At 37.5% G+C, this 14,533-nt stretch overlaps 1 protein-coding gene across 1 annotated transcript; it reads left to right on the top strand.

The window, feature by feature from the left end:
* The first annotated feature begins 8,635 nt into the window (after positions 1-8,635).
* Positions 8,636-10,301, top strand: LOC126374739 (general odorant-binding protein 1-like). The gene is made up of 3 exons (XM_050021480.1): positions 8,636-8,777; positions 9,311-9,491; positions 10,077-10,301. The coding sequence occupies exons 1-3, from the start codon at positions 8,646-8,648 to the stop codon at positions 10,256-10,258; spliced, it is 495 nt and encodes a 164-aa protein (XP_049877437.1). The 5' UTR covers positions 8,636-8,645; the 3' UTR covers positions 10,259-10,301.
* The last annotated feature ends 4,232 nt before the right edge of the window (positions 10,302-14,533 follow it).

Here is a 14,533-nt window from a genome sequence, read left to right as displayed (position 1 = left end):
ACCAACGATGTTAGAATATGTGATTAGAATGTTTCATAGTTATATGAATACCTATGGGGCAAAATACCCACAAATGGACAACGTGCCCATAGCCGTCTGAATATAGGGTAAAAAGCCCACGATGTTTGAATATGGGGTGAAACCCCGCGAATGGCCTCCAACCGCCCCTTACAGCCATCCCTGTCCACCTGATTGCCTTGATAAATTCATCTGATTACCTGATAAATCACCACAACGATATTACCTACTGCAATGTTTTACTGTTTGTTTTACTATCCGTTTTACTGTTTACTGTCTGTTGTTCTCTTTATCGATTTGTATCGGATAATACAAATATAGCATAACTGATATCTAAGTAATTAGGAAAATATATAAGTATTATAAGACTTAACTGAATATTCTTCCTGCACATCGACAGAAAGTCTGATAAAACTGTTGTTGATTGTTATACCTGAAAACACACTGTTTCTTCTCTAATCTGTTTCTGAATAATCTGAATATTCACTGATTTCTGTTCTCTCCTCTTAATGCAATTTCATTTGTTCCTTTGTCGATTTATACCAAATAATACAAGTACCTATAGCATAACTGATATCTAAGTAATTAGGAAAATATATAAGTATTATTAGACTTAACTTGGGGGAGACCTATGCCCAGCAGTGGGCGTCGTACGGCTGATGATGATGATAAGACTTAACTGAATATTCTTCCTGCGCATCGACAGGAAGTCTGATAAAACTGTTGTTGATTGTTATATCTGAAAATACACTGTTATTTCTGCTCTGATCTGTTTCTGAATAATCTGAATGTTCACTGATTTCTGTTCTCTGTTCTAATGCACCTTCTTTTGTTCTCTGAAAATTATTTAGTTTTTTCGTAATGACAGCCCGCCAAAAAGCATCAACTTTTTTCTGGCCAGTGTTATTATGACATATATAACCTACAAATCGATTACTCACTCGAGTAAAAATAAAATCGATATGATGCATTTTAATATTATTATGAATTTGATTATTTAAATTCGAGAACTGATTACAGTTCGAGACACTGCCCCGACGCAAGAATTATGAAATACACATGTGTTATGATTAAGTTCAGCATTCTAAACCCTGCTGTAGATTTTGAGTAGACTGTTCAATTTGCTGCACTATGTTCTGAACAGCTTGATAAGCAGTTTGTTGACTTAGACTCAAACTCTGTTTCATTGCTATGTCCTGTTAATTTAGCTGAAGCTGTTGTTGATTATGAAACAACGCACTGAATCAAAATTTTGCTGATGTTTTCAATAAACGTAAGCAGATACGTCTATTCTGGATAACTGAAAAGTATCAGTAATATAACAACTTAATATATCTAATATCACAACTTTCTCCAGATGATGTTAGCATGTTTGGTTTGTGCTGACAAATAACGACTGAAAAAGGACTAAAAATTTGAGCTATTCCAATTTGTTGCTACTGGAGGTACAGCTTAATAGAGGGCAATTAGGCTCTCACCTGAATATCCTGATCTGCGACTGAAGAGGTCGAGGCTGCTGATATCATCGACAGCTCCCTGATATGCGTCAGCGTATAGTTTACCTCTTTGAACTCTTGATTAATGTTCTCCAACTCCCGAAGCTCGTCAACAAGGAAGAACTCTTAATTGTACTGAATAATAATCTGGAAGGCATCCACTAGCTGTGGATAATGACGCCTGGATTGCTTCTGCGCCACTGATAGCACGATTGTTGATTTATGTTCTATAACTGTTGCATATGAATTGGTTAATATACGATATTTATTTGAAAACTTGGTCTTAACTTTTAGCAAATGGTTGGTATTCATTCTAATAACAATACTTACTGACTATTTCGAATATGTTTACACTGAATTTTTGCAATATAAATTGAAGTAAAACATAATAAAATTTGTACCCCAAAAACATAAAATCAATGAATTAATACTTTTCGAAACTCGTAAATGAACTGACTTACAACAAACTTAACAACTCAATTCAACTGATCTGATTTCTGATTTGTTGATAACTGGTATAGTCAATCTGATTTAATGTTGATAACTGGTATACTCAATCTGATTTAATGTTGATAACTGGTATAGTCAATCTGATTTAATGTTGATAACTGGTATACTCAATCTGATTTAATGTTGATAACTGGTATAGTCAATCTGATTTAATGTTGATAACTAACATGGTCAATCCAATTTGATGTTCATAACTGTTATGGTCAACAGTTACATGGTCTATCCGATTTGATGTCGATAACATTAACAACTGGCTTCGTCCTTCTGATTTATCAACTGATTTGGTTGATCTGATTCGCAAATAATCTGGTCAATCTGCTTTGACAACTGATTTGGTCCATCTCATTTAACTACTTATTATTGGCCCATCTGATTTGAGTCAACTGATTTAACAACTGTTATTGGCCCATCTGATTTAAGTCAACATTATTGGCCCATCTGATTTGAGTCAACTGATTTAACAACTGAATTGGTCCATCTAATTAGGTCCATCTGATTTGATGTCAACTATTCTGTATCTACTGATTTCGTACTGAGTATCATAACACTAAATTACATGTTCAAGATATCCCAGCATCTCCACCATGTCGTGAACCATACATAATCATGTAAGGTCACGAATTATCTGAATTCTGAATCACATTCCAAAACTGAAGTGTGTCATAGTTATATGAAATACCTATGGGGCAAAATACCCACAAATGGGCAACGTGCCCATAGCTGTCTAAATATAGGGTAAAAAACCAACGATGTTAGAATATGTGATTAGAATGTTTCATAGTTATATGAATACCTATGGGGCAAAATACCCACAAATGGACAACGTGCCCATAGCCGTCTGAATATAGGGTAAAAAGCCCACGATGTTTGAATATGGGGTGAAACCCCGCGAATGGCCTCCAACCGCCCCTTACAGCCATCCCTGTCCACCTGATTGCCTTGATAAATTCATCTGATTACCTGATAAATCACCACAACGATATTACCTACTGCAATGTTTTACTGTTTGTTTTACTATCCGTTTTACTGTTTACTGTCTGTTGTTCTCTTTATCGATTTGTATCGGATAATACAAATATAGCATAACTGATATCTAAGTAATTAGGAAAATATATAAGTATTATAAGACTTAACTGAATATTCTTCCTGCACATCGACAGAAAGTCTGATAAAACTGTTGTTGATTGTTATACCTGAAAACACACTGTTTCTTCTCTAATCTGTTTCTGAATAATCTGAATATTCACTGATTTCTGTTCTCTCCTCTTAATGCAATTTCATTTGTTCCTTTGTCGATTTATACCAAATAATACAAGTACCTATAGCATAACTGATATCTAAGTAATTAGGAAAATATATAAGTATTATTAGACTTAACTTGGGGGAGACCTATGCCCAGCAGTGGGCGTCGTACGGCTGATGATGATGATAAGACTTAACTGAATATTCTTCCTGCGCATCGACAGGAAGTCTGATAAAACTGTTGTTGATTGTTATATCTGAAAATACACTGTTATTTCTGCTCTGATCTGTTTCTGAATAATCTGAATGTTCACTGATTTCTGTTCTCTGTTCTAATGCACCTTCTTTTGTTCTCTGAAAATTATTTAGTTTTTTCGTAATGACAGCCCGCCAAAAAGCATCAACTTTTTTCTGGCCAGTGTTATTATGACATATATAACCTACAAATCGATTACTCACTCGAGTAAAAATAAAATCGATATGATGCATTTTAATATTATTATGAATTTGATTATTTAAATTCGAGAACTGATTACAGTTCGAGACAACTTTTCTTTACACATATGCTGTAATTAGATAAACCAAGGCGGATGCAAGTTCTCGTTTAGTGACTTGTGTCAGTCTGTAAAACAAATCCCAAAAGAAACGAAATTAAAAATCAACATGGCAAGAAATCACCTGATTTTAACGCTTGACCTATAGAAAACATTATTTTTCTTTTAAACCGTTTTTCTTTCTGATGGATCGCATTTTATGTTACCAAATTATAGTAGGTACACATCAGTTGTACGGAGGTTGTTGGATTAAATATTAAGGAGGTCAATGATGATGATACTTAAGACAATACTCTTGTCACTGATCGTTTTGAATCGTCTGGTGTATATGGAAGTAGTTGATGGAGCGATCCTGGCGTCCCTCACGTTGGATATTGCCGAGAGATTTAAACATTGCGAACTGCAGGTTCGTTTGTACGTGTAGTCTGATTTTTTTATACAAATTACTAAGATATAAGTAGGTAGTAGTCACTATGGTACTGTGGTTCACCGGCTTGCTTCTCCAACGCCGGTTCAAGCCCTGGTAGTTCCGTTTACACCAACACAGTCGACCATTATAGACGGAGGTACGGCTCACCACCTATCACGTTCGTCTAACAGAAAGATCGATGAGCTATGGGTACGTATTTCATCTAGCGATGGATGTACCTCTGAATACTCCAATTGGGATGTAGTCGTAAACTTATCATATTACTTCGACTCGTGGCCTAGTGTGTTTTGATACGCAAAGAGATAAAAATTATAATAAACTTTGTTTTAAACACGGTGTGTTTATAAATTATAACTATTTAGTTATGAGTGACCCTGTGCGTTAATATTATATCGTGGGCTTGGTTTAAGTTGAATTCCCCGGAGTTCATGATTTGTCGCTCAATGCCCCATGAATTATTAGCTTAAGGTGCATCTTACATCGAATACAATAGATTGCATACAGAGCCTCTAAATATAATGAGATTAATATAAACAAGGGATGCCTCACTACAATACTTTTACTTACACATTACAGATGGACCTAGACGATTACGCTTTAAACGACATGTCAAATTTTTGGGACCCATTCTATAACATGGAGAACCATGGCACAGGGTGTGCTATATTCTGCATCGTGTATGGGTTGTTTTTTGTGAATGACACTGGGTACTTGCAGCCGAAGAACGCTGACGGTTACCTCAGGGCGCATGGTGCTGGTAAAGTTGTCACTGCCTTTAAACATACCGCGATGCACACTTCCAAACATAAGACCGATAATAACAAATCTCTTGGTCACGTTATTAGCCTATTGCCAATAATAATATAGATCCATGTGTACATGAACTGACGCCCATAATCCCTAATAGGGTTGGCAAAGTTAGAGGTAATCAAAGACAACTCGCAGCTGCTGTTGATATGAAGTCCTAAGATGGATTGTTGACAATTATGGTTACAATCCCTTTGTCGGATTTTACGACATACCCGACACAATAGTATAGATAACTCAACAGATGATTGATATTCATTATGCTCACAGAGAAGTGAAACAAACTTCGTAATTGAAACCTAACTTTTTTATTCCATAGATTCGAGACTCATAGAGAAGTTGTTCGATGTTGCCTACCAGTGCAAGGATCAAATACTAGATAGGAACATCACGGATGTTTGTACTATATCATTAGAGGCGGGAATTTGCTTTAGAACTGGCTTGTTTGAACTTGATCTGATGCCGGATGAGATGGACTACCGCAGGAGTGACTTCCATCATCCACCAAGGTGCCGAAGATCATTCAACAGTTCAACAGAAGCTGAAGAAGATAGTATTGAAGAAATGGTGATTGCCACTGATACAAAAGTTAATGTCACGTTTTACACCAAATTGAAGGGTTATTTAGGTCTAGTGTGATTCAGTTTTAAGGCAATAAAATAAGTTTTTGAAAATCACACTTTTAATAATAAAGTTACCTAAACCAGTAATACCTACCGAGGTGAACAGTCACATAGAATATAGGAACTTTTGATTCTTAGCATAACTCGTGCTCAGAAAAAATTGCGTGGACAGCATGAGGCTCGTCCCAGCTTCAAATACTATCTGAGTCAGATTTTTTCGATTTTATTGTTGCTGGGATCAAGAACCTTGTTAATGAACCGTAGTAGGGACAGGGTATCAGCCATAACTTTTTAAGTAGGCTGTATCTCTGCCTATCCCAATTCAGTTTGTAGTCGTGAGCTTATAATATTATTATCATTTTATACATATTTGCGGCCACTCTCAATTTGAAGTCCAGAGTTGTATAGTATATGGTAAATCGGAGTGTAGACTGTGTTCTTTAAGAGAGATCTACATAGAATCTAAGACCCGGATCTTACTTGCATCATCTCATTTTTTTGCTTCTGGTTGCCACAATCCTTTTTAATAATTAGTGCATTAACGTTGAAATTTTTATTTCCTTCAGTGTTTGAAAAAATAGCTTTTCCATTTTAATTAACAGCGAAATCGATTATTACCAATTATGATTGCTTTAATCACCATCGATGACAAAGTCAGTGGATTCAAAGAAGCTGCGACTCTGCTGAGATCAGTTCTTTCTTCGTTTCTTCATCATCATGTTGCGATTTGAGTTGGTACTGTTCCTGATAGTCGGTACTTGTGTGACCATGGATATTACAAGCAAGAGAAAACAAGTTCTGCTGGAAGCCAGTGTAGTTGTATTAAATACTTTACATTACTGCCATTCATATGTGAGTAAAACGTACCATGTTTTATATCTTTGAAGGCCTTATCTCTCTAGGACATAATGGTTGCGTCACCAGAAGGATATTATTCGATTTTTGGAATTCTGTTGCTGGTAAGGACCAAAGGCTGAAATAGTGCCCTTATGACATTTCCACCAAATCGCAGTGGAGCAGATTGAAGTATTTAGGAACGTTCGCGGCAGTAAAAAGGCGTAAAATTTGTGTAAAAAGAGTTTTATTACGTTGTCTTTACACAAATAAGACCAGAGTACAAAATCTAACAATTTGAAAAAGAAAAGCAGCAAATCCTTACTATTAAAGACTTTTTACAACGGGAAACCTTTCCGGGATCGGCACATCACTGCCTACATGTGTCCAAATTCGACTACAATATTCAATAGATAATTAATTATGATGTAAAAAATCAATATATCACTAAAAAACTTTAAATATTCGCTTTAATTATCGCTGTGTGTATAAACAACACATGAAATTTGGTCAAACGCAAGTCTATTTTTTAATTTAAAAACATATCGGCTGTTGGCTTTGTCATTCTAGCGGGTTTCTTATTTTTTCGTGTGAGTACAAAAATTGATACCTAATCCCAGGCTAACTACACCAAGCCAACCTTGGATGACGCCATGATGTTTTGGAACATGGCTCACCCGCTGATGCACACCGAGCTCGGCTGCGCGGGGCTGTGTGTCGGCATCATGCTGCACCTCACCGACCTCGACACGGGTGACATACACCTGCCACACGCCCGCGCCTTCCTCAAGTACAAGAACGCTGGTACTTGTCGCATCTTTTCTTAATATTTTAGCCTCCCCTACATCTAACGGACTAAAACGGATATTTTGATATGATCCGCATTGTAAATCGTCATCATATTTATTAATATTATGTTTAGTCGTTATATAAGTCATGTCAGGGGCCTTTGGCGGCTCAATAGTAACCCTGACACCAGGGTTGATGAGGTTGGTAATTCACCTCACAACCCACACGATAGAAGAAGAAGAATATTATGTATTACCAATTTTAGTTTAGCAGTAGTACAGTTTTCTGTGAAATGTCAGTTTTGCGCCGTTTTAGAAGAAATGCATGAAGACTGTCCTTGATCCGACGCAAAATAGCGAGTGGTTGACTAGTTGCTTGATAACTGGTGTTTAAACGTGTACCAATGCTCCAGCTTAGTTACATGCTGGTAATATCAACTGATATAACGTAGGTAATATGTTCTTATTTTAGATGACGAAATGATAAAAATAATGTACGACCTGGGGCTGTACTGCCGAAATTCAATATCGATGTTAAACGTCACGGTGGAACCCTGCTGGATCGGGCTGGAGTACCTCCGGTGCGTGAGAGACGGCATCAACGACCTCGGCTGGATCCCAGATCCATATAACGTCAACAAAGCATACTCCGACTTCTTGGTCAAAGTCAATAAAGATGTCGGCAAAACACTGCCTCCCGATAAGATAATAAAAATACCGCATGATCAGATGGACACTCCTAACGGTGTTATGAGGCGAATGCTGAGAAGTCTACAGCCAATAGCTAAAGATCCAAAGAAGAACTGTTGAATAATATTAGTAGAACTTTATGCTAGTAGAAAGTGGTGAAATCTACTTGATAATAAAAATATGTATAAATAATAGTTTTTTTGCCTTTAAGTATATGCGGAAATTATTTTGAATCTTGTCTCGGACATGTCGTAGCAAACGAAAAGGGGACAATCCCTTGTCTAACTAATTGATAACGCCTATTTACCTTATTCACTAGATAAAACTCAGTGTTTTGACGAAAACCCTGCATTTGATGCATAAACTAGTAATAGATTATCTTATTATTGCGATGTTACCTCAACATTCTAGTCAATATCCGTAGTCACGGTGACTCTGCTAGCAGCAACATTTAATTAATTACCACCTTGCCAATGTATTGGGGTCTTAAGTTTATACCTGGTAATTAAAATTGCTTCTTAAGTCTAACCTTTAGTGATTAGTACCACAGACGTGTAATTAGACAATCTGGTAACAACAGTGTTAGCAAAACACGCGTATATAAAGAGACACATGTCATGTCATTCTATTGTAAGTTCTGGTGGGTTGCGAAGATGGCAGGGTCTTGGAATCTGGTGGTGGCACTGGCCTTGGTGACACTGGGTGTGGAGATAGAATGTTCAACTGAAGTAATGAAGACCATTACATCGGGATTCATGAAAGCTTTGGAGGAGTGCCGACATGAAGTAAGTACTCTTCTTATTGGTTTTGCGAAAGTTTATTGTGTTAAAATTATGTCTGACCTTTGTATCTGAACTTCTACATTTACAGATATTTTATTTTTACTTCATTTATTTGTTCATACTTTTATTACTTACAACATTACAGTTGCCCATGGCGTTATAAATAGATTATTAATCTTATATCTAAATATTACATTTTATTATGAATTCATAATTTTTTTCGTCTTCACCAGTCTAATTAGCCACTAAGATACTATATACATCACCTATGAGACTATCTGTAATAATTTTAATATTATTAAATAAGTAAAATTGTTTTGCATCTAATATAAATATTGCTATGTTAGTCACTTTTATTTTTTCAGGTTAGTTTCTTATTTATTAATGAATATTATTTATTAATATAACTTAAGACTTGTTATGCTCTATTTTTTTTTTGTCTTATACTATAATATGTTAAAATTTATCTTAAACAGTTCCCCTAAAGTCCTTTAAAGATCATCGTCTCCCCAATCTATAACATCTCCAATTTGCAGCAAAATTTCTCGGACCACGTGATCCGTGACCTGTACTTTTACTGGAAGGAGGATTACACCCTGCTGAACAGAGAGACGGGGTGCGCCATCGTCTGCATGAGCCACAAGCTGAACCTGCTGGACACCAGCGGGAAGTTGCACCACGGAAAGACCAAGGAGTTTGCTATGAGCCATGGAGCTGGTACGTTTAGGCACAGAATAATACTACGTATAGAACGACAACTCTGCGCTCCCCACCAGCGGCTGAGCTAGGTTTACCCCCTCGGTCTTACATTAGTCTTCAATCCTATGGGCGTCAGACGTCACACACACAGATGCGCGTGTACGACAACGTCAATTTGTAGTGTGTGTAAAACGAGGTTTTTTGTATGAATTGTTCGTGGTGTGGTTTAGGTTTAGAGACTGTTTTCACGGCTTGCTGAAAACTACGCAACAGATAGACGGTTCACGTAAATCAGTTGCTATCGTGAAAAATAGAAATTATATCCTGTGATTGGCTGAAATTGTCAATAAATTGACAGGAGGATGAATACCAATTAATCATAGGGATTTTTATTGTGATATAAACTAAAAATACACGGCTCAAAATACCCTATACAACCTGGATAGGCTACCTATCTGTTTTTATTTTTTATTCGCCTTTAGATTTTTATAATTGATGAGTATTTCCAAGAGGGCTCAGATCATTATTTGTATCTAATAACATTTCAATGAATATACATTTCAAATCCGTATAAACTTATTATACTAACTTATGGCTTTTTAGCTGACGACACGGCTGCGAAGCTAGTGACGTCACTCCACGAGTGTGAGAACAATAACGCTGAAGTGGAAGACACTTGTATGAAGGCTCTGGAGGTCGCCAAATGCTTCCGGACCGCTATCGACCAGCTCAACTGGACCCCTAAGATGGATATCATCATTACCGAGGTCCTTACTGATATATAGGTCAAAATATTTTGGTGTTGTTAATAAAATGGAATCTCTGTTAGTGTGGTTTTCTTTTTATTATTATTTTTGGTTTAATTATATTGACTGAAGAGAAACACATCTCATTCTGGTCTTAACCTATAACTATTATAGTTATTAGAATGTTGGTATTAAATAAATTTTAAATATACAATACTTCACATTTCATCGTTATCGCATTTTTTTTTCTCTTGATATAAGTATACTCTTGATATAATAAGTATACTTCAGTTTTCTAGAATATTCATTCAACTGAATCTAACTTAATACTTGTATTTTACCAAAATTATATAACGGTTTACTATTGAGGTTGATTTGTGCCTTCAATGTTATCTTAGACCTCAAACAACCTATACGTGAATACCGTACAGATTCAACATTTGTGTCAATTAGAAAATGTAAGATTACCATCAATGCATGCTAATCCGATTCAGAGATGTAGATAGTCATCAATTTGGTTCCAATGGATCTGATAACCTTTGGGCTTTGCCATTCAGTGGGTAACCGAATGTGGGTTCTAATTGTGCCATAACTTGCGGCCTCTGACCATTAGCTCGGGACAGCACAATCGGGTCCCACCGTACCTCACTCAGACACCGCATACTCTGCACTCCACGCATATCTGCCACCAGTTGTATTTATAATAAGCCAGCGGGCTTCTGAAGCTCTGCAATGTATTCCGAGTTGTTCTGTTTTCGAGGTGTTGAGTTGATATGTTTGTTGAAGATTCAGTAAGTAACCTAAATATTGGTGCTAATTCCTGTAAATACCATCTAATTTTATTTCAAGTTATATTTGTCATTTTCTTATCCGCCGAAAAGGAAAGGAACGTGTAATCGACAAGCATAAAATTTATGGAACACACGTCAATTTTAATCACAAATCTAAAACAATTAAACCCGACAGAATTAAGTTGACAGCACACGTCAAACGGTTGCATACCAGCGAGATACCTTTTTGATTCGCCCGGGTTATTCATTCATTTACTCATTCTTCCTAAACTTAAGAGCTGTCAATCATCCGTCCCTTTCCTCTTCGGCGGATATGAAAATGACAGGTATAACTTTAAGTAAAATTAGGAGCTGTCTGCAGGAATCGGGACCATTGTATATAAGAAATATACGATACGAATTATACAACTCACTGACAGACTTACTCATCACGAAACTCTGAAACTACAAGTGCTAGGAGTCTCAAATTTTCCATGAAGTGCCCACAAAGACGGGATTTTGCGAAATTTTACCCCTGAGTGGCAAAAAGCAGTGGTAAAGTTTATATGACACTTCTATATTTAGTCTTAAATAGTAGGGTTTTACACAAACGAAGTCGCGGGCAAAAGCTTGTCGATTGTAAAAGCTTCATATTCTTTCATGCATATTCAAGTTAACAGCTGAATCAAGTGTCGCTTGAATACAATTCAGGGATCATGCTGCGTCCAATAATAAAGATATATTTGATAGAGATGGTTATATAAACTATTATTCTTTCCAGAGGCCAATCTATAGGGAAACTATGTATTGATGAAAATCATCATTATTCCTAGCATTATCCCGTTTTTCACAGGATCCGCTTACCTAACCTAAAGATTTGACAGGTCCGGCTTTTGCAGAAGCGACTGCCTATCTGACCTTCCACTCATGAATTCGAAAACAAATTCGACAATCATTGGTTTAGGCCTGTGCTGGATTCAACCGGTGACCTCAAAGTGAGAGGCAAGCGTTCTACCAACTGGGCACGGCTCGTCGATTGAAGAAGATACTTAGACCTTGTTTACAAGGCGCGATTTACTCGCTTTTTCATACCACAGAGTAATTTGATTACTTTATAGATTCCTGCATGCTTGGAGATGTGCGTCTGAATCCGTACGGTGTTAAGTACTCTGTGGTATGACAACACGCGTAAATCGCGTCACCTGGACAAGGACTTACTTAAATGTGATACGCGCAATTATTATCTTTACAAGTTGATCGTAGTTAGATCTAAATCCTTTCCTCTTTCTTCTCCTCCTTTTTGTATATATCATCATCACCAGCCCATTAACGTCCCCACTGCTGGGGTACGGGCCTTCCCTATGGATGGATAGGGAGATCGGGCCTTAAACCACCACGCGGGCCCAGTGCGGATTGGTGGTTATTAACGACTGCTAATGCAGCCGGGAGCAATGGCTTAACGTGCCTTCCGAAGCACGGAGGAGCTCGAGATGAAAACTTTTTTTTGTGGTCACCCATCCTATGACCGGCCTTTGCGAAAGTTGCTTAACTTCAACAATCGCAGACCGAGCGCGTTTACCGCTGCGCCACCGAGCTCCTTTTTGTATTTTATATAAATTGATTTGATTTGATAAACATTCCAAGAGATAACGGTATTTACGTAAGCATTATTACTTGTACTGGCGCAGTATACGTGTAGTATACTTACCAACGTACGAGTTAGGTAGGGCCCTTATCTAGGTTCCCCCAGCATTCAGGTTTAATCGAGGTTTGATGTAGCGATAGCGAAGTGTAAATTATGTTAAGAATATGCGGAAGGCTTTGTCTCGCGAATTATGGGGTATTGAGCGTTGGTTAACGGTCCGCTGTATGCGTTTGTAAATAGATTTCGTTGTGTAAGTATAGTAGTGGGGCCGGAAGGCAAGAAGGAAACCACTGCCCTATTTTTCCCTAAAAAAGTAGCATGGAGAATGCTACGCTAACAAGAGCGTGGCTCTTAAATTAGTGTGAAGTTATATAATCACTTTGTGAGACTGTCCTTTGTTAAGGCTTGAATCACCTGATTGTCTGAGAAAAAATAAGATGATTCCGTACTTCGGAGGGCACGTTAAGGGTTGTGATGAGAGAATTTTATGATGTCTGTTCTAATCGTTGGTATTTGGTAAACACTTTGAAGCTGTAGTTAGTCTCTTCTATCGTGTGGGTTGTGAGGTAGATTACCAACCTCATCAAAACTGGTGTCAAGGTTACTATTGAGCCGGCAAAGGCCACTCACATGGCTCATGTAATGACTACGTACATACATTATCAAGTAGTAACCGGGACCAACGGCTTTACGTGCCTTCCGAAGCACGCATCGTCTTACTTTCGGACAATCAGGTGATCAGCCTGTAATGTCTTAACCAAAGTAGGGATCACAAAGTGTTGTTTTTTGTGATATGTCCCCACCGGGATTCGAACCCATGACCTTCGGATCTTGAGCTTAACGCTCAACCACTGGACCACGGAGCTCAATTGAAAAAACCTAAATCACTATGTGAAAGCAAAGTGGACGTGTTGTCTCCGTTACATCCCTTTTTGTCCCCACCAGCACCTGCGACTGGATATTTACTTTTATTGTTCACCCACGTCGCCCCCTTCATCCCCTTCCACCCCCTCCCGCCCCCTACATCTGTCGGGATGCTGAGCATACAAACAAGCAGGTTGCATCAAATTTATTATTTTCACGGCGAGAAAATCTATTTGTTGTGAGGGTAACATGTGTTTTTAAGAATTTTGTAAGTTTGTTTAGCTTTATGAGAATTATACGGAATACGTTTGAAATGTGTTAGGTATTTTATTTTGTGACTAGCGATAATCAATTTCCGGGAAATATAGAAATGATGATAACAATAGCGATAATCTCCACCAACCCGCAGTGGAGCAGCGTGGTGGAGTATGCTCCATACCCCCTTCCGGTTGATTGAGGGGAGGCCTGTGCCCAGCAGTGGGACGTATATAGGCAGTTTATGATAACAATAGTGACGTATGACAAGTGAGTTTTGTTTGAAAGTTGGAGTTTTTTTTTTAAATTAAGATGGGTTTGCTCTTGACTTAATTCTTCCACGAGGAGAAGAAGAGATCGACGGTGGAACGAGCTTACCCAGAAAGGCACTGACACTCTCACACACGCGACGGAACGCAGCAAGCTACTTGGCGCCGGACTTAATTTCTAGATTAAACTTTTTTTTAGATCTGTCCTAACACCGAGGTGTATTTCACCCTAAATAAAGTTTATATAAAGAATCAGTTATGGATAAAAAACAACAAATTATTAACGATATCGAAACAAGCTTTAATGCATAATTATAATGTAGATAATATATTCTTCCACCGTAATCGGTATTATCACAATGATTTTATAATTACGTAAATAAGAGATAAATAAACTAACCTACAGCTGACGAGATTTTGAGAGAAGCTTCATTATACTGTAATCAAATCCTTTTATACAAGCCAGTGTCATTCTTAGCCTTTCAGTTTCTTATCTTCACCTCTATATCTT

The sequence above is a fragment of the Pectinophora gossypiella genome, chromosome 17 (assembly GCF_024362695.1).
Source record: "Pectinophora gossypiella chromosome 17, ilPecGoss1.1, whole genome shotgun sequence".
NCBI lineage: Eukaryota > Metazoa > Arthropoda > Insecta > Lepidoptera > Gelechiidae > Pectinophora > Pectinophora gossypiella.
The sequence above is the reverse complement of the archived record's forward strand: the minus strand, read 5'-3'. Positions and strand labels throughout refer to the sequence as shown.

Excerpts from the sequence above, each read along its gene's own strand:
- LOC126374739 (XM_050021480.1), top strand. The coding sequence starts at position 8,646 with ATGGCAGGGTCTTGGAATCTGGTGGTGGCACTGGCCTTGGTGACACTG. Across the intron at positions 8,778-9,310 it reads TGGAGGAGTGCCGACATGAA|CAAAATTTCTCGGACCACGT; the intron begins GTAAGTACTCTT and ends TCCAATTTGCAG. Across the intron at positions 9,492-10,076 it reads TGCTATGAGCCATGGAGCTG|CTGACGACACGGCTGCGAAG; the intron begins GTACGTTTAGGC and ends ATGGCTTTTTAG.